Here is a 20,545-nt window from a genome sequence, read left to right as displayed (position 1 = left end):
CTCTGTCTGGGGACAGAAAACAGAATGTCATGGCTAGGATGACCAAAGTGAGGACTGGTAGCAGGGTTCTTTGTGTGTGGATAGTAGGACTTTTATCTTAGAACTGCCTTTCATTTTGCCTTCTGGGTAGACTGAGTCATGGGGCTTCTGATTAGCAGGGATCTGAGTTCTAATCTTGCCTCCGAGGCTTTTTAATCTTGTTACCTTGGGAAGCTACTTCTTCTCTGTACCTGTTTCCTCTTCCTATGAGATTATACCCACTGCCCAGGATTGTTTTGAGGATTCAGTGAAATCAGTGCCTGCTCGAGAATCCTTATTTCTCTTCTCTCCATGGGGTCTTCTGCTCACTGCTAGGAAAGAGGCTCCCCGAACACCTGGGACTAGTAGAGGAGGTGACAGCAGTAAGCTCAGCCACTCTCCTTTCTGCAGTCACAGATCGGTGTGCTTTCTGCAAGCACCCGTGCGGAGAAACAGGCATGACCTTCATCCACACTTGTTGGTGTTTGCTTGTTTAGATGAATTTTGAAAGGCTACACACAAGCATACAGTTTCAGTTGGTTTATTTTAATTTGCCTCGTTTCCAGAGGAGGTCAGCCAGTTGGCAGCCTGTACATGATGCAAAAGGTCAACTGAATGTTCGAGAGAACGGAGGGAAAGGGGAAGTGCAGTAAAAAAAAATGATCTCTGGGGAAAGGTCAGCATGCGACTCCATAAACCCCTTCCTACTGCTCTCCTTGCACTGCAGCCTCGCTGGCTGCCCTGCCGTTCTCTGAAAATGTCTCGCCCCCTTCCCCATTCTCCTTACTGACCTCTGCCCGGGACGGCGCTGAGGGTGGCCGCACGCCCTGGCCCTGCCTTCACTCGGGGCGGCTGGGACCAGCGGCACTCCCACCCCTGCCCTGTCTCTCTCCTGATCTGCTTTTCTTCCTAATGCTTATTAATCCCCAGCATCATGGCTTTTGTTTATTGGGTGTCTCTCTTCTGCTACAGTGTCAGTCCCATGAGGGTGTGCCTTGGTCTCTTTTTTTTCCCCTGCTGCTGGACTCCTGGCGGATAAAACTGTCTGGCACATAGTAGGTGTTCAGTAAATGGAGTGAACGAACGCGCAGAAGTGCATATCCTGCGGCTCTGTTGAGACTTCCCGTTTGATTCCTGTCTCTTAATGATGAAAACAAATAAGGAAACACAATGAGTTGTAGAATTCACAGTGTCCGATGGGTAAAAATTAGAAGCCTGTTCAGGAGAAGCCTGATAGGAAAGTTGACAGATAGGAAAGTTGACAGAACTTTCCCTCTCAATGCTCAATAAAGTTGCACTTACTACAATAGAGATGTCTGAAAGGCTCATTCCATTGCATGTAACAGCACATTTTGTGTGATTTTAATTTTTTTTGCCAAGATGCTACGCTGCCTGATTCTGTGGAGAAGAGCATCGTGTGATCAATTAGACGTGCTTTGCCTTGGTGTCTCATCCTGATTCCCACGTTTTTATCTTCTTCTCTACACAGGGCTTATGAACAGCTCAACGTGAAACATGAACCCCTCCAGCTCATCCAGCCTCAGTTTGAGACGCCGCTGCCAGCCCTTCAGCCAGCAGTGAGTAGGTGTGGGTGGAGCATCTGGCTGCAGAGCCTCGACGTCTGCCCTTCCCTTGCTAGCTGGCCTCATGTGGAACAGGCCTCCTCGTGGAGTCACGTGTCTCTGGCTCTAAATATGCACAGAGACCAAGCCTGTTAGTATTCTGCAGGGACTTCCATTTGATGTGGTCCTCAACTGAGGAATCAAGGGCGTGATTCTGCTTAATAGCCTCTCTGGCTATTAAACATTTCCCATCCTGTTGGGTTAGAGGGCATATGTGAGAATTCCTGGGTGAAGAGGAGGAAGAGCTTTGTGCTAGAAAGCTTTGAGCTTTCCAGGCAGCAGGCACTGAGATTCACAGCACAGCTCTCATAGCCCAGGGGCCAACCATGTGTCTCTAGGTCATAAACACCCCAGCTCAACATGCGCTCCACCTGCCTTTGGAACTGTCTTATGCTGGACTTGTCCCTGGTGGTTTAGTGGCTAAGACGCCACGCTCCCAAGGCAGGGGGCCCGGGTCCGATCCCTGGTCAGGGAACTAGATCTCACAGGCTGCAAATAAAATCCCACAACTAACACCCAGTGCAGCTAAATAAATAAATGAATATTTTAAAAATTGGTCTTATCCTCCTACCTTCTGGAATGTTACAAGGCAGTTAACTGGCTACAGCTTGGTAGCTTGAAAATCGGCCATGGTGGAGGTGTTTATAGAACAGAAAATGACAAGTGCTACAGATCAGGCCTCTTGTTTTAAATGATAGCTCAGCATTTAGCAGCACACTACTGGTTCACACCTGTGATTTCTGGCTGTAAGTTCAGCACTTTCTATATTAATCTACATCCGTTCCCCCAATTTCTGTCACGGTTAGATGAGAAAGTCAAAAGGTCAACACAAATAAAAGCCTGAGAAGCGCCAAGCTTTGTGTCTTTGAACAAGTTAATGGGCGCTGGGACCCCAGCTTGGTCAGTTCGGTGGTGCGGTTGGAGCTGGCTCTGCTGGGTTGCTTCCAGTGGGCCGCCATCGTGCTTCCTATGGCCTCACAGGCGGAGGGGCGACAGGCGCTGGGCGTCTCATCCTCTTGTTTTCCTCCTGTCTCCTTCCGGTCAGTTATGGCTCTGGATACGCTCTTTCATAAAAGACCTCATTGCCTTTTAGGTTTTCCCTCCTAGTTTCAGGGAATTACCACCTCCTCCGCTGGAGCTATTTGACTTAGATGAGACGTTCTCCTCTGAGAAGGCCCGGCTTGCTCAGATTACCAATAAGTGTGAGTTTGGTCAACATTTTTTTTTCTTTTCTGAGTTTTACTAAATTGTGAATTTCTGAGATTTGCCATGAGAGAAAGTTTACAGTTTGTTTAGGGAGAAGAAAATAGGAATGGGAGTATTTAAAATGACAGTTTTGTTTATTTCATGTAAATGATGTTGACTGTAAGAGCTCAGCTTTAATTCCTGCGCGTCTTTATCTCTGACCTGTTGAGTGACCCCAGGATGAATCCTGACCTTGGCTACCGCATAGCAAATCTAGGCCAGTGGTCATAGGAGCACTTGAATAAGAAGATTCGGTTAGGGCCAATTACAGAGGCTTCAGATTGGAAGGGGTCCTGGAGAGTCCAGTGCGCCCACCCTGACCCATGCGTGAGGAAAGGCCCCGGGCTACACAGCTGCTCGGTGAGTGGTGCTCCCGACTCTCAGCCCTGGGCTCCTCCTGACGTGCCCTGCCTCCAGCACAGCACGTGGGCCTGCACACGTGTGCTCAGAGACATAAAAGTAACCGTCCATTTTGAGGCAGTGACCCCACTCCTGGGAATCTAACCTAGGGAGACAAATGAAGGTATACAGATGAGACTACTACATTATTTATTTAATAAATAAAATACAGTTGGGAATAGCCTTAGTGTTCAGTCATAGGGGAATGGTAGTAAACTGTGCCATATTCAGTCAGTGGGATAAAACATACTCATTATAAAAGAGCTTTACAAAGCCCGGGGGGTGACACTGAGTGAATTGGAGATTCCTAAATGAAGAAAGCAAAATATAAAACTGTACTTGTGGTAGGATCTCAACTATGCAAACATCTATATATGCTCAGAGACCAGAAAGGAGTATGCAAAAATGAACATAGTTAAATGTCAGACATTGCATTTCTGTTCCAGTCCAGATATTGTGGCAGGTGCTGGGCAATCAGATATTAGTAAGACCCAGTAAGTACCCTGTAGGAATAACAGACCTGTGAAGGATTAGATGCTTTGACGCAGCATTTCTGATTCTAGCAGTCTATCTTCCAGAATTTCTTGTAGAAATGCGAAAAAAAAGGTACAGCTATAGAGCTATTAACTGTATCATTCAGAAAATTGACAACAGTCTAACAGCCTATCAGGAGGAAGACTGGTTAAAACAGTATGGACCAAACTGTTGAAAGATGATGTTACACCATTAAATGATAAAGACAACTTAGAGAACTATTGTAGTCTGATCCTTACACATGGAGGGATTTTTTTTACACATGTAGATATGCAGGCATACATAGCATTATTTATCCTAGATAATATTGGTGAGGGTTAGAGTGAGATATCATTTATACCATAGCTTTAAAAATGCAAGTCAGAGGGGAAAAAGAAAAGAAGTTACAGTCTAGTATAACAAGGGCAGTAATGACTGTCCATTCTTGATATACAGCCAGAAATCGTTTCAGAGAATTATGGGTGATTTTTTCTTTCATTCCTTTTCTATAACATTGCTATAATAAATGCTCTTTAAAATACCCATATGTCCTTCTCATAATGGTCCCTGCGGCATTCAGAGGATGGTAATTTCATTTCCTGCTGGCTGCTCCTCCTCTTTGTAATGTAGGAATGCCAGATCTGGGAATAGTGAGCCAGAACCAGTGCAGCTTTATTCTGTCTAGGAGTGTCACACTTCTGGCCTACTAATTTACAAAAACAGCACATCAGAGATCTCTACAGTCTATCACTGTTTGAGTCCTTTGGTCACATTACCCAAGGGAGAGGTGAGTGATCTTGAGAGATGTAGGAACCCTACAGGGATACCCAGACCACAATAAGTCTGTACTTGGGGCAGGGCAGAATCAAGGATGAATCTAACCACTGCAACTGTGCTCAGGTACTGAAGAAGACCTGGAATTCTATGTCAGGAAGTGTGGTGACATCCTTGGAGTCACCAATAAACTCCCAAAGGACCGGCAAGATGCCAAACATATCCTTGAGCACATCTTCTTCCAAGTGGTGGAGTTCAAGAAGTTGAACCAGGTACAGAGCCCAGAAGGCCCACTCAAGTGGTCAAGTGGGGATATCATCCACAAACTAGACTTCCCATGGTCTGTACCATTCATTCATTCTGTCGGTATTTCACTGTCTACTAGGTGGACACACAGGTGACGGTCCCTGCGCTTATGGGATGTGTATTCTAGCTGGAGGAGACTGACAGTAGACAGACAACACAGTATCTTAAGTATTAAACCACACGGGATGCCAGGAGATGAAACGTGGTATAAACCAGAGCAGGCTCAGAGGGGTCAGTGTACTGAACGTGGCAAGATTCAGGGGTGGTCAGGGTGGGCCACACACACTGCAGAGCTGGCATGGGAGCCAGGACTTGAAGGTGTCCAGGGGCTGGCCATGGAGATAGCTGGGAGATGAGTGTCCCGGGCAGAGAGAAGACCTGTGCAGAGTCCCTAAGGCGGGACTCTGCTTGGCTCGTTTGAGGAACAGCAGTGATGCCTGTGTGGCAGACGAGAACTTAGCCAAGGACAGAGCAGCAGGGTGTGAGGACAGAAACCATCTTGCCCTGGACTAAGGACTTAACATTTATTATGCCAGGCCTTCATCTTATCTGTCCCCGGACAGGATTTCTAAAATTAAATGCCCAACCACTGCTGGTAAATGGATATTCATTTATATACTACTGATTGGAGAATAAGCTGGTTCCATTTTTATGGACATATTTTTTAGGATATTCAGAAGCCTTGAAATACATGGATACCTCTGACCCAGCAATTTTAATCCTCAGAATTTGTCTTAATAATACAATCCTGGGACTTCGCTGGCAGTTCAGTGGTTAAGACTCCACACTTCCACTGCAGGGGGCACAGGTTCAATCCCTGGTCGGGGAACTAACATCCCAAGTACCACACCACACAGCCAAAAAATAAAAAAATAATACAATTCTGAATATATGTAGATTTACCAGTCAGAACGCTCAGCGAAGCATTGTTTTCATAGAAGAAAACCATCAGTAGGGAACTAGTTAAGTACCTAGGGTGCATGCATAAGATTAAGAATGTTTAGAAGGATGTTCAAGCACTTGGGAAGACATTCATGATACAGCAGTGGGATGGGGGGAGAGGGCTATAAAACAGTAGAAGAGAGTCTGTTTTTCACACACACGCAGATTCTAATGCTGAATAGAAAGACTGATTAGGATCTGAGCCACTGCTGGTGGGCACTGGCAGTGCTGGTATTCATACTGCAGGCCTCAGGTGTGCTAGCATGGCGCTAGACGTCAGGGTTGTGGCAGTGAATGCAGTCCTTGCTGTCTGAGCTCCATGCAGTGGGCAAGGCAGGAATATATGGGCATTTACAGTGCTCTTCAGATAAGTGCCGGGAAGGCACCTCAGAGGCAAGGTGTTGAAAACCTGCTCAGCACTGACATGTGGGGCAGGGGCGAGGCAAGTAAATTCCCAGCAGTACTTACGCTGGTGGCAAGGCAGGGTCAGGCCCCCAGGGCCAAGGTAAGAAGTCTGGTGTGGTGTTTCCATCAGTACCTTCAACTGTATTTGCTCCCCACTCATGGTGGGTAGTGGGTTGTGGTCAGAGCCCTATCTGGTCATGAAAGCTTGATCCCTGGCCTGGATGTAGCCTTAAAGCCAGAGATTACCCGTGTCCCAATCAGAACCGCTCATCAAAGAGTTCACATTTTAGGTTTTGAACTGAAATACTAACATTCTGTCTTGTTCCCTCCTCCAGGAACATGACATTGACACACGGCATTCCAGAACAGCTTCTGAGGACCAAGCCTCTTGAAGCATTTTCTGCCTCCCGATTTTTTGTAAACTTTTTGAATTATCCCTGTTTTTTATGAAAACTGTCTATACAGTCCTTCCTCTCTGACCTGTGGGAAGATCTGTGCATCTTCTGTAGTTCCCAGAGAGGGACAACATTTCTTATGTAAGATATGTTCCATTTTTTAAATTAAATGTTTGAGTCTGTACTTTGATAATTGATGCATCAGTCTTTCATTGAAATCTTTCCTTTCCAGTTCTAGATGTGATTTTCTTTTATCAAAAGCATAAATAATTCTCAAACCTATGAGTACTGTACAGCTTTTCTAGTTCAAAAGGATAGAAAATAAACTTAACCCACAGTCTGTGTGCCCCACTATACCTATGAATAGGCCTCCCAGGGGGCACTAGTGGAAGGTAAAAGAGTTGGTAGGTATCTTCCTTACATGGATGACTCACTCCTTCACCTCCCAGCTGCCCACAGGCTCAACCATTTGGAGGCTGTTGTCTTAGCCCACAGTTTGTCCCCTTCCTTTGAGCTCCTGAACCACTCAGTTTTATCATTTTAGGTTAGACTGTAGGACAAAAGGTGATCATCTGTCCCACGGACAATGGGAGAGATTGTACTTGCTTGAGCATGACAGTCAATACAGAAATGCACAATGTGCTGGGTACACTAGGAACCAGCTTTAGGGAAAGCCTGAAAGACAAAGATTGCAGATCCACAACCATGTATGTAAGGGATGTGGTTCAGTGGGAGTAGCTTAGCTGGTGAGTTCTGTAAAGGTAGGAAGCGTGCAAGGAAGCCCCTTAGGGGGCGTCATATAACTCCAGGAGGAAATAACAAGGGCAGAGATTTAAGATGCTGTTGTAGGGACTTCCCTGGCCGACCAGTGATTAAAAAGACTCGGCACTTCCAATGCAGGAGGCACAGCTTTGATCCCTGGTCAGTAAGCTAAGATCCCTAGGCCTAATCCAGTAAGCTAAGATCACAGGCCTTTGTGGTACAACCAAAAAAAAAAAAAAAGATTCCTAAGATGCTGTTGTAAGAAAACTGGCATTCTGAAATAGATTTGGTCCAGGTGTTGAAGGTCAGGTTGGCAACATTTTGAGTGTCACTGCCTGGAACAGTGGTGAAGCTAATGGAAGATGGGGATTCTAAAGGGTGAGCTTGTTTGGAGTGTAAGAACCGGCTGAGACAATGGTAATTCATGGAAGTGATAAATAACCAGTCAATAGCTGCTGCTGCTGCTGTCACTTCAGTCATGTCCGACTCTCTGCTACCAGGCTCCCCCGTCCCTGGGATTCTCCAGGCAAGAACACTGGAGTAGGTTGCCATTTCCTTCTCCAATGCATCAAAGTGAAAAGTGAAAATGAAGTCACTCAGTCATGTCTGACTCTTAGTGACCCCATGGACTGCAGCCTACCAGGCTCCTCCGTCCATGGGATTTTGCAGGCAAGAGTACTGGAGTGGGGTGCCATTCCCTTCTCCGAGTCAATAGCTAGAAGTCCCTAAATGAGGCTTAGAAAAGATGTCCAGTACCTTAGTTTTTTCACATGGAGTTGATCATTGAAGCCAGAATACACTGTCAAGGAATGAACTTTATTTTTAATTTAAAACCTTGGGATGAGACTCAAGTCACATCCTGAATTTCAAGACTTATTTATTCATGTTAAAGCTGTGTTTGTAGGCTTCCATTCTCTCACACACTCAAGCCCTTGTGCAGGGCCTCCTCGAGTGACCCAGCCAGAGCACTGTGTTGGGGACGGGGGAGACCACTTTGATGAAAGGGCAGAATCTGGGAGCCTGCTGGGGACAAGCAGCTAGGGAACAGCATAGAGTATTGTGGAAATATATTTGGAATTCCAAAAATGTGCTCAAAAATTACCTCCCAACCCATGTGCTCTTACACTCTGGGTCTGGTGCTCCTGCCACTGAGAGGTGAGGTCTGTGATCCATGCCTCTGAATCTGGCACTATGGAAGTGACACTGTGAGTTCTGAGGCTAGGTCATAAAAGGCTATGCAGCTTCTGCCTGGTTCTCTTGGGACACTCATCTTTAGAGCCACAAGCCTCCATGCAAGAAGCATGCGGTTACCTGGATGGCTATGTGGATAGGCCTCGAATAGATGTTCTGGCCAACAGCCAGCCCGTATGAGCATCGCCTGCTAAACTCGTGAGTGAAGAGGCCTCCAAATGCTTCCTGCCCTTGACCTCAAGTCACCCGAGCCTTCTAGTTGTCCTTGCTGAAGTCCCAGATGCTGTGCAGCAAACTGTCCCTGCTCTGACCTTTCTGAATTCCTGACCCACACAATCTATAAACGTTATAAAAGAGCAGCTTAAGCCACTGATTTGGAGTGGTTTATTATGCAGCAATAGATAACGACAATTTTATTTTTGAGGTAACCTTGGTTTGTAAGTTTCGTGTGTACATTTCTTCTTCTGTATTTCCTACAGGGTTTCCCCCGCTGCCCCCAGGCCCTTTCTCTCTGGTAACCACTGCTTTGTACCTATATGCTCATATCTACAGTTTTAGAAGGAACTTTTTGGATCATATCCAAGTTCACTTTCCAGCAGAGACACAGGGGCCTTGTAGACCAAGGGGCAGAGGAGCAGTGACTACCTGCCTGCCTGCTAACCTGGAGCTTCTCCCATCACACTCCTGACTCAAGAAGTTTCCTTGGACGGGGCACGGCCTGTCTTGCCATGAGCTGGCTTTTCCCCTTAATCTATGGATGACTTATGGCAATAATGTATGCTTTCCCCCAACTTCTTACGAAAAATTTGGAACAGAAAACTGCAAAGAGAAGTACAATGAACCTACTTTTCTAAAGTGAACATATTGCCATATATACTAAATGTATGTGTATAATTTTTCTTACTGAACATCTGAAATTAAGTTTCAGTCTTTCTAACACTTTACTCCTTAATATACATCACTGTGTAACTACAGTATACCATTATCATATCTAGTATGTAATACTTACTCAGATGAAGATACAACCAGTCCATCTAAAGGAAATCAGTCCTGAATATTCATTGGAAGAACTGATGCTGAAGCTGAAACCAATACTTTGGCCACCTGAAATGAACAACTGACTCATTTGGAAAGACCCTGATGCTGGGAAAGATTGAAGGCAGGAGAAAAAGGGATGACAGAGGATAAGATGGCTGGATGGCATCACTGACACAATGGACATGAGTTTGAGTAAACTCCAGGAGTTGGTGATGGACAGGGAGGCCTGGCATGCTGCAGTCCATGGGGTCACAAGGATTCAGACACAACTGAGTGACTGAACTGAACTGACTGAACTGAGTATTTAATACTTATTCAAATGTGTTTTATATCTTTTCAAGCTAGGATCCAGTCAAATTTCACATATTGGATTTCATTGTCTCTAGTCTCTTAAAATCTTTCCTTACCTCTTCGTGTTCCTCTTTCCCTTTTTTAAGTGACATTGTTTTTTCTTTTTTTTTTTTGTCATGCCTCTCAGCATACGGAAATTCCCCAACCAGTAAGTGCAGAGTCTTAAGCACTGGACCACCAGGGTTGCCCCCACATTGGATTTTTGAAAAGACTAAACTAGGTGTCATACATTCTAGAAATCTGATGGTTTCACCATGATGTCTATTGTCCCTTTATCTCCTTTATTTCCTGCAAGCTGAAAGTTAGGCACAGAGGCTAGCTTTGAACGAAACTTTTTTGGTGAGACTGTTTCACAGGTGATGCTATGTATGATGTCAGGTCCCCTATTAATGAAATTAAATTTAATCAACTGGTTAAGAGAATGAGTATGAGTAGGGGTGTTTTTAAACTGAAACATGAGCTCTTAAACACATGAAAAGAGGCTCAACATGCTCATCATTAGAGAAAATGCAAATCAAAGCTATAATGAGGTATCATCTTCACAGCAATTAGAAAGGCCACCATCAAAAAAATCTACAAATGCTGGAAAGGATGTGGAGAAAAGGGAACGCCCTTGCACTGTTGGTGTGAATGCAAACTGTTACAGCCACTGTGGAAAACAGTATGGAGATATATTTAAAAACTAGGAATAAAACTACCATCAGTGCAGTTCAGTTCAGTTACGTCCGACTCTTTGCGACCCCATGAATCACAGCACACCAAGCCTCCTTGTCCATCACCAACTCCCGGAGTTTACCCAAACTCATGTCCATCGAGTCGGTGATGCCATCCAGCCATCTCATCTTCTATCGTCCCCTTCTCCTCCTGCCCCCAATCCCTCCCAGCATCAGGGTCTTTTTCAATGAGTCAGCTCTTAGCATGAGGTGGCCAAAGGATTGGAGTTTCGGCTTCAACATCAGTCCTTCCAATGAACACCCAGGACTGATCTCCTTTAGGATGGACTGGTTGGATCTCCTTGCAGTCCAAGGGACTCTCAAGAGTCTTCTCCAACACCACAGTTCAAAAGCATCAATTCTTCGGCGCTCAGCCTTCTTCACAGTCCAACTCTCACATCCATACATGACTACTGGAAAAACCATAGCCTTGACTGGATGGACCTTTGTTGGCAAAGTAATGTCTCTGCTTTTGAATATGCTATCTAGGTTGGTCATAACTTTCCTTCCAAGGAGTAAGCGTCTTAATTTCATGGCTGCAGTCACCATCTGCAGTGATTTGGGAGCCCCCCAAAAATAAAGTCTGACACTGTTTCCACTGTTTCCCCATCTATTTCCCGTGAAGTGATGGGACCGGATGCCATGATCTTTGTTTTCTGAATGTTGAGCTTTAAGCCAACTTTTTCACTCTCCTCTTTCACTTTCATCAAGAGGCTTTTTAGTTCCTCTTCACTTTCTGCTATAAGGGTGTCATCTGCATATCTGAGGTTATTGGTATTTCTCAGGGCAATCTTGATTCCAGCTTGTGCTTCTTCCAGCCCAGTGTTTCTCATGATGTACTCTGCATAGAAGTTAAATAAGCAGGGTGACAATATACAGCCTTGACGAACTCCTTTTCCTATTTGGAACCAGTCTGTTGTTCCATGTGCAGTTCTAACTGTTGCTTCCTGACCTTCATATAGGTTTCTCAAGAGGCTACTATACGACCTAGCAAACATGAGCCCTTTATCCCCATTGCTGTTCACCTATGTACACAAACTTTTTTCTGGCACATAAGGCGCTTGAGATGAAAAAGTTAACTTGAATAAATGTTGTTTCAATTTCACACTTAAAAAAACAAAACAACAAAGCAACCACAAAAAAGTGATAGAACTTGGCCTGGTAGGTAATAGCAACAACAACAAAAAATTGTTGGAGATTTTATTTAGTGAACTCAAATACATCTCTGAAGGAGTTAACATAGAAAGAGTTACCCATGGGTGACAAAAGTTCTCTCCCTCCCAAAGAGCAAGGCGGAAAATTAAAATCTGTGCTATCTTATGACAGATCACAGATCTACTATGTGGCTTTTGCTAAGTTACTGTTTACTTATAAAATCAAGTAAGACAGCTTTTCAAACTCTTCTGTAAAAAGTCCTAGTACACTACTTATGCCTCAATGAAACTGAAGGATATTGGAGAGAGTTTCAACCTCTTCAGCCATTCAGTTCCCCTTTCTGCAACCAAGGCTATTAATTTCTTCCGCTGCCTTCAAGAGACAGGAAGAAATATATACACTTTAAAAAGAATAATAAATCTTGCTCATACCAAATTTTAACATGCAGATGACACCACCCTTACGGCAGAAAGTGAAGAGAAACTAAAAAGCCTCTTGATGAAAGTGAAAGAGGGGAGTGAAAAAGTTGGCTTAAAGCTCAACATTCAGAAAACGAAGATCATGGTATCTCGTCCCATCACTTCATGGGAAATAGATAGGGAAACAGTGGAAACAGTGTCAGACTTTATTTTGGGGGGCTCCAAAATCACTGCAGATGGTGATTGCAGCCATGAAATTAAAAGATGCTTACTCCTTGGAAGGAAAGTTATGAGCAACCTAGATAGCATATTAAAAAGCAGAGATATTACTTTGCCAACAAAGGTCCGTCTAGTCAAGGCTATGGTTTTTCCAGTGGTCATGTAGGGATGTGAGAGTTGGACTGTGAAGAAGGCTGAGCGCCGAAGAATTGATGCTTTTGAACTGTGGTGTTGGAGAAGACTCTTGAGAGTCCCTTGGACTGCAAGGAGATCCAACCTGTCCATCCTAAGGGAAATCAGTCCTGGGTGTTCATTGGAAGGACTGATGCTGAAGCCGAAAATCCAATACTTTGGCCACCTCATGCGAAGAGTTGACTCACTGGAAAAGACCCTGATGCTGGGAGGGATTGGGGACAGGAGGAGAAGGGGACGACAGAGGATGAGATGGCTGGATGGCATCACCGACTCGATGGACGTGAGTTTGAGTGAACTCCGGGAGTTGGTGATGGACAGGGGGGCCTGGCGTGCTGCTATTCATGGGATCGCAGAGTCGGACACGACTGAGCGACTGAACTGAACTGAACTGAACTGAAGCCTACTAAGTTTTCATCCTAAGGCTGTGCTCCTGTAGCTCACAATGTAAACGGTGAAAGAAATTAATCTCTTACGTGGCAAACGGTGACAAACAACACGAAGGAAATCTGCAGCGTTAGGGGCTCGTTCAGGGCTGCTTGCTGAGCCACAGAAGGGGATCAACCGGGCTCTCGGTCGTGACCGCCACGGCGTCGGGGGCCGGCGATGTACCTGCCTTGCTCCCGCTCCCTCCTGAGCATTTCTGTCATCGTCCTCCCACGATCTGAAACAGCAGGCTCTCAGCGAGCACGGCTCTGGAAGGGGCAGGACCGGAGGGATCGGCGGGCGACAACGGAAAGCCGAGAAAAGACGGTGAAGACCCACAACCCAGCAGCCAGACTCCAAGCGGCCCCTGAGCGCCCGCGCCCTTTAGTGACGTCAAGCGGCGCGACTCCCGCCCTGCCTCGCGCGGCGCCGTATCTGGGGCGCGTCCCTGAAAGCCGGCGGGCTGAGACTCAGGCGCCGGCTGCGAGGTTTACCCTGCCTGCCGCCTTCCGCCTTTGTTTACTAGGTGGGGCGCTTCAAAACTGGTCACGTTTCTAATTCCCTGTCACTCGGGGACGCCAGGGACTGCCAGGTGGACTCCAAGGCCTGATTTTCCCTGTCTTCACAGAGAAGAGCGATGTTGCCTCCCAGTGCGGCCCCGGATCCTGGCAGGGCTAGCCGGTGCCTCTGGACTAGGCCTTGGTGTTCGTCGTCCCTTCCCTCCCTGACTGTGTGCTCTAGCTCCGTAGTCGGTGACTTCTTCCTGCTTGATTGCTGAACTGCAAGTGGCCACGTTACAAAAGGAAGAACTAAGTGTTTGCGAAAGCTGATGCCCCAGAAGGCACAGGGTAAGAGATCAGAGGTGTGGGCTGGACTTCGTGTGTGTATAAAAGCAGCCCAGGTCCTGGCACTCGTCTCAGTCTCATCCTCCTCATCAGGCATGCGAGAGATTTGCAGTAAATGGTTTCTAAGAGACCAAATTGTCACCGTTTGGACCTACTGTATAGCACTGGGAACTCTGCTTAATGTTATGTAGCACCTTGAATGGGAGGGGAGTTTGGGGGAGAATGGATGCATGCATGTGTGTGGCTGAGTCCATTAGCTGTTCACCTGAAACTGCCCCAACATTGTTTGCTGATCAGCTATACCCCAATACAAAAAGTTTTTTAAAAATAACAAATTCTCACCCTTTGCAGTTGCATAAATGACACAGCTAGGGCTGGCATGAACCTGGACAAACCCAGGCAGGATTGATTGCTGTGTTCTGTGGTAGTGACCCCACACTTCTCCCAGTGATTGAAGAGGGACCTCTAGAGTCACGCTGAAGGAACATATCCATCACTCCTCCAAAACTACTCGTGTCCCTTTGTTACCCCTTTTCTACAACCGTTGTCACGTTAGATTGGTTCTCTTACTGCTGATTGGTTTGCAGTTTCTAGAGTTGTGCGTAAATGGAATCAGACAGTCTGTACCCTTTGTCTTCTTTCAGCATAATTATTTTGAGATTGATATTGAAGAAGTAATCCCTTTTTATTGTCAGAGTGGATATATTTGTTTTATATCTGTAATTTGTTTTCCCAGTTACCTGTTGGTGGACATTGAGGTTGCCTCCAGTTTGGGCTCTTACAAATAAAACTATGTGAAAGGCTCTGTGTGGACATGTGCGTTCACTTTTCTTGGCTCCATATGGCATTAACAGGTGTGTATATTTTTAAGAAACTGCTGAGCTGTTTCTAAAGTGATTGTACAATTTCATGTTCCACCAACAGTATTTGAGATGTCTGATGACTCCCCATTTTCATCAACATTTGACGTGATTAGTCTTCTCAGTCAGGGATTCTAATAGGTGTGTAAATCTCATTGTAGTTTTAATTTGCATTTCCCTAATGAAATAGTATTGAGCATCCTTTCATGTGCTTTGCCACTTCATATATTTTGAAGGTGAAGTTGGAGGGGAAAGCCAATAGGATTTGCAGGTAGATCAGATAAGTGATGTGAGAGAAGAGTCAAAAATATCTTCAACTCTGGTCAGTCCCTGAGTACTTCCTAATAGTTCTGTCCCTAACATGCACTGGCTGTTCCTGCAGACCGCCTTGCAAATTTCTAAATCACCCAACTTTGAAGAGTCTTCAGTGACATGTTCGTTTGGTACCCACAGCCTTTGCCTTTATTTTCACCCTTAGAAATCTAATTTTTTGTTTACTCATTGTCTCCTCTGTCAGCTGGTGAGCTTCTGGAGAAGATGGATGGTTGGATTGTCTCCAGATGACTAGCCCCTGGTGTAGCCTAGCCCAATCGTTTTGGCATGTTTTCACAAACTCTAGTCTTCAAATTTGCATTTCAAAGTATGGGTGCTTTGCTTCAAGTTATCTGCATCAAGCTGTGTGATCATGGCAGCTTAACATCTGTGTGCCTCAATTTCCTCATCTTTAAAATGGGGACCTGTTGATTGACACCTGCTTCTCATAGTGATGAGTATTAAATGCAAAATGGATGCAAAGCCTTTACTATGTTGCCTGGCCCATGGTGTCTTCCCCAGTAAAATCTAGCTATTATTTTCTGACCTGAATATTTTGCCAGTCCTTTGCTAGAACTCAAATATAGATGCTTTGCAAATAGTTATCCATAAAATCTCAATAATTTGAAAAGTGGATGGGGAAATTTCACTGTTGAAGTCTGGTTTGTTGAATCAGATAATTGAATTGCTTCCCTGCCTTGAAATGGGAAAGTCTCCCATTTCCAGTGCTGGTCCCGGACCTCTCATGCCTCTGGCCACCTGCTGCTGTGATCTACAGTGATACCCTTGGGGGTGAGGCAGAAGTATTTTTGTCTTTTTTAGCCATACCGCAAGGCTTTCGAGATCTTACCTTCCTGACCAGGGATTGAACACTGATCCTTGGCCTTGAGAGCACAGAGTCCTATCCACTGGACACGGTCAGGGAATTCCATGAGCAGAAGTATCGGGAAAACATACTTTGTTTCGAAATCTCTTTTGATGGTCCTTATAAGACAATTCAAACTCTAACATTCCAAGTTCTCCCAATTCTCTTCTGTGCCTTCCTAACAACTCTCCAGCCCAAATGTTAGCTTTAATATTTCATTCATTCATTCAGTTAAGAATGTGTAAAAGCCCTAATGTGAGTACCTGCCAAGAGCCAAACGTGGTCAACCTCCAAAGCTAAAAAAGTGAATGCAGGAACTTCCCCAGTGGCCAGTGGTTAAGACTGAGCTTCCGCTGCAGAGGGTGCACATTTGATCCCTGGTCCGGGAACTAAGATCTCACAGGCATGCTTTGCTGTGCAGCCAAAAAAAATGTGAATATGGGGTTGTCCCTGATCTTAGGAGAGCAGTAAAATCATGGACAGAGGAAGTATGGGTGGGAGGACAAGGACGATAAGGAGGTGCTCCCTGGATAGTCCGTAGGATTGCAAAGAGTCCAACATGACTGGGGCGATTTAGCACACACATAGTAGATGGAGGGGAGACGCCTGGCAAAGGGACTGTGATCCTACTTACCATTTGTGACCCCGTGGACTGTAGCCTGCCAGGTTCCTCCAACCATGGAATTCTCCAGGCAAGAATACTGGAGTGAATTTTCAGAGGCTCTTTCTGACTCAGAGATCAAACCAGGTCTCCTGTACTGCAGGCAGATTCTTTACCATCTAAGCCACCAGGGAAGCCCACTTATCACTGACTTATTATCAATCAGTGTTTGATTTGTGTCTAGCCTGATGCTGCACCCGGAGCATTTGATAAGTAGATTTGATGCTGTCTTCCCAAGCAGGGGCAAGCTCTGGGTCTGGAGCCTGAGGTGGGGCAGATTGTGAAATGACCAAATGACTGAAGTCTCCCTGTCCAAAGAGGCATGTGCAGAAAAAGTTTCCTGATAGAGTGTAATCTGTATGTTATCAGTCCTGGGCCCAGGGACCACTCCCAGCTGTGGCTGCACCCAGGACACTCGGAGTCCTCTCTCCAGGGGTGTCTGTTGGCGTGATGATAACTGGAGAAGACACACTTGTTCAGATAACCAGATTCCATCTGGTACCAGAGTGACCTCCCTGCTCACTGACTCCAGGCTTCTTAGGCTCTGGTGTAGACAAAGAATGCCACCCGAGTCACTTCAGTAAACAAAGGATGTTGTGGCCCTCAGCCACTACAGCTGCCCCTGACAGTGTACCCTGAGAAGATTCAGGGTGGAGAAAAATAGGATACTGGCCCTAGATAGTTAAGGTGCAAATCAGGTGAATGATTTCAATACACCTAGACCCTGGAATCTTGCTGTACATAGAAAAGTGCTAAATTCATTAACTTGAGATGTTTTCTTTAATTAGCAATAATCATTTGATGTTCTGACCCCTTGTTTTTATTTTTTGTTTTATAAAAACTCCTGTATAGGAAATTCCTTGGCAGTCCAGTGGTTAGAACTTGGCACTTTCACTGTCATGGCCCTGGTTCAATCCTCGGTGGAGAAATAAGATTCCACAAGCCACGAAGAGTAGCCAAAAACAAAAAGCGAACAGTTTCTTGGCTCCTCCCTTACTTCTTCAGAACAGTCCCCTCGGAGCTATCTGAGAGGCTGTATGCCAGTCTTAAGTCCTCAGTAAGTCTGCTGAATAAAATGTGATTCTCGACTTTTAGGTTGTACATGTGTTTTTCATTCAGTAAATGTATTGGTCAACTGGCAACTGGAGACAGCTGCTTCCTATCTCTGGCATTGGGCAAATACCTTGCCCAGGGTGCCAGTGTTACAGCAGGTAGGTAAGTGCAGAGAAACGGGCCAGGGACCAAGTGGCAGGAAATCGCGCAGGTTGTAAACAGTGGGGGTCCATGGACAGACAAGGAAAAGCAGGAACCTCCAGACTGACAGGAAACCACACATTTTAAATGATGTGTGTCCTGGAAGCAAAGAAGGGTGACTAAAGGCGGGAATCTCCTGGGTCAGAGTGTAACCTGTTGCTCATTAAGCTCGCATTACAATAAAATTAGCCTTATTAAGTTGGCAGATACAATGTTCCCATCACGCACCAACGCCATGACTCTTTGGATCTAAGTTAGATAAGGACAAAAATCCCTCTTCCCCTTCGGAAAATGGAGCTGGGATGAAAATCCGGGAATATGACCCCCATACTCCTCCTTCCTCAGAGAATCTTCCACCCTTTCATTTGTATCCCCCTCAGAGCCAGCTTGCCAGAGAAATCAGGGCAGCACCTCCCCACCTGTCTGCCTGCTCTGGTTCTGAGGGAGTATTCTTGCTTAAATAAATTCTCACTTTACTTTCCTAATCTCCTTGCTTCCTTTCTAAATTCTCTTGAGACAAAGAACTTTAACCGAGAACACCAGGTTCTATCTTTTTCCTAAAATGAGACTAATTAGCCATGTGAGAGAATGTGCTGTGTGCAGTGCAGCTTCCTAGACCTGAAAGGACAAGCATGAGAGCAGCTGAAGAGTAATAATAATAATAATACAATAAGTAATGTAGAGCTTATCACATGCCAGGGATTGTTCTCAGAGGTTTACATATATCAATGTATTTAATCCTACAACCACCTCACAAAGTAGATAACCAGTGTAGTGATTAAGAGCATAGACTCTAGAACTAGACAGCCCAGGTTTGGCTCCCTGCTTTGCCATTTACTAGCAGTGTGACCTGGGGGAGGCCTGTGGGTCTGTCCCCATCTGCCAAAAGAAGAGACTGCTATTACTAGCTCATAGGAATAAATGAATTAAAATCCATTGTTGTTCAGTCGCTAAGTCACATCTGACTTTTGTGACCCCATGGACTGCAGCACACCAGGCTTCCCTGTCCTTCACCATCTCCCAGAGTTACCTCAAACTCATGTCCATTGATTTGGTAATGCCATTCAACCATCTCATTCTCTGTCGCCCCCTTCTCCTCCTGCCCTCAATCTTGCCCAGCATCAGGGTCTTTTCCAGTGAGTGGGCCAAAAGTATTGGAGCTTCGGCTTCAGCATCAGTCCTTCCAATTGAATATTCAGAGTTGATTTCCTTTAGAATTGACTGGTTTGAACTTGCTGTCCAAAGAGTCTTACAAAGTGGCTGAAGGTGAAAGTGAAAAGTCATTCAGTCATGCCCAACTCTTTGGGACACCATGGACTGCGAGTCCATGGAATTTTTCAGGCCAGAATACTGGAATGGGTAGCCTTTCCCTTCTCCAGGGGATCTTCCCAACTCAGGGATCAAACCCAGGTCTCCTGCATTGCAGGCAGATTCTTTACCAACTGAGCTGAGGGAAGCACAAACCAGTGGCTAGCACATAGTAAAAGCTGTCTAAGTTCTTGGTAAATATCAAGACCTGATAAAATATATCACTTTTATAGATGAGAAAACAGAGGCACAGAGAAGCTACTTTCCTGTGATCCCATAATTAGTAAACACAGAGTTGGGAATCAAATCCTGGGCAGTGTGGCTTCAGAGCCTGGACTCTTAAATACTATGTGCTATTTCAAATCCTGAAAGATGATGCTGTGAAAGTGCTGCACTCAATATGCCAGCAAATTTGGAAAACTCAGCAGTGGCCACAGGACTGGAAAAGTCAGTTTTCATTCCAATCCCAAAGAAAGGCAATGCCAAAGAATGCTCAAACTACCACACAATTGCACTCATCTCACACGCTAGTAAAGTAATGCTCAAAATTTTCCAAGCCAGGCTTCAGCAATATGTGAACCGTGAACTTTCTGATGTTCAAGCTGGTTTTAGAAAAGGCAGAGGAACCAGAGATCAAATTGCCAATATCTGCTGGATCATGGAAAAAGCAAGAGTTCCAGAAAAACATCTATTTCTGCTTTATTGACTATCCCAAAGCCTTTGACTGTGTGGATCACAATGAACTGTGGAAAATTCTGAAAGAGATGGGAATACCAGATCACCTGATCTGCCTCTTGAGAAACCTGTATGCAGGTCAGGAAGCAACAGTTAGAACTGGACATGGAACAACAGACTGGTTCCAAATAGGAAAAGGAGTATGTCAAGGCTGTATATTGTCAGCCTGCTTATTTAACTTCTATGCGGAGTACATCATGAGAAACGCTGGGCTGGAAGAAGCACAAGCTGGAATCAAGATTGCCGGGAGAAATATCAATAACCTCAGATATGCAGATGACACCACCCTTATGGCAGAAAGTGAAGAGGAACTAAAAAGCCTCTTGATGAAAGTGAAAGAGGAGAGTGAAAAAGTTGGCTTTAAACTCAACATTCAGAAAACAAAGATCATGGCATCTGGTCCCATGACTTCATGGGAAATAGATGGGGAAACAGTGTCAGACTTTATTTTCTGGGGCTCCAAAATCACTGCAGATGGTGACTGCAGCCATGAAATTAAAAGACGCTTATTCCTTGGAAGAAAAGTTATGACCAATCTAGATAGCATATTGAAAAGCAGACACATGACTTTGCCAACAAAGGTCCGTCCAGTCAAGGCTATGGTTTTTCCAGTGGTCATG

The 20,545-nt window shown here is 45.2% G+C and overlaps 1 protein-coding gene and 1 long non-coding RNA gene across 7 annotated transcripts in view; both read left to right on the top strand.

The window, feature by feature from the left end:
* Window positions 1-6,816, top strand: part of IFT52 (intraflagellar transport 52) — a 38,094-nt gene extending 31,278 nt beyond the window's left edge. For 4 of the 6 annotated variants that reach the window (XM_027558497.1, XM_027558501.1, XM_027558502.1 and 1 more), the window contains 4 exons: window positions 1,508-1,595; window positions 2,734-2,842; window positions 4,698-4,843; window positions 6,560-6,816. In XM_027558497.1, the coding sequence (XP_027414298.1) occupies window positions 1,508-1,595; window positions 2,734-2,842; window positions 4,698-4,843; window positions 6,560-6,616 (400 nt within the window). In that variant the 3' untranslated portion in view covers window positions 6,617-6,816. The remainder of the gene's footprint in view (window positions 1-1,507; window positions 1,596-2,733; window positions 2,843-4,697; window positions 4,844-6,559) is intronic. The other 2 variants (XM_027558498.1, XM_027558500.1) reach the window with 2 other exon arrangements.
* Window positions 6,817-13,497: 6,681 nt separating this feature from the next.
* Window positions 13,498-17,717, top strand: LOC113903008. The gene is made up of 3 exons (XR_003513981.1): window positions 13,498-13,933; window positions 14,667-14,784; window positions 17,481-17,717. It is a non-coding gene; the product is annotated as an uncharacterized LOC113903008 (long non-coding RNA).
* The last annotated feature ends 2,828 nt before the right edge of the window (window positions 17,718-20,545 follow it).

This window comes from Bos indicus x Bos taurus, chromosome 13 (genome assembly GCF_003369695.1).
Source record: "Bos indicus x Bos taurus breed Angus x Brahman F1 hybrid chromosome 13, Bos_hybrid_MaternalHap_v2.0, whole genome shotgun sequence".
In the NCBI taxonomy this organism is placed as follows: Eukaryota; Metazoa; Chordata; class Mammalia; order Artiodactyla; family Bovidae; genus Bos; species Bos indicus x Bos taurus.
The sequence above is the reverse complement of the archived record's forward strand: the minus strand, read 5'-3'. Positions and strand labels throughout refer to the sequence as shown.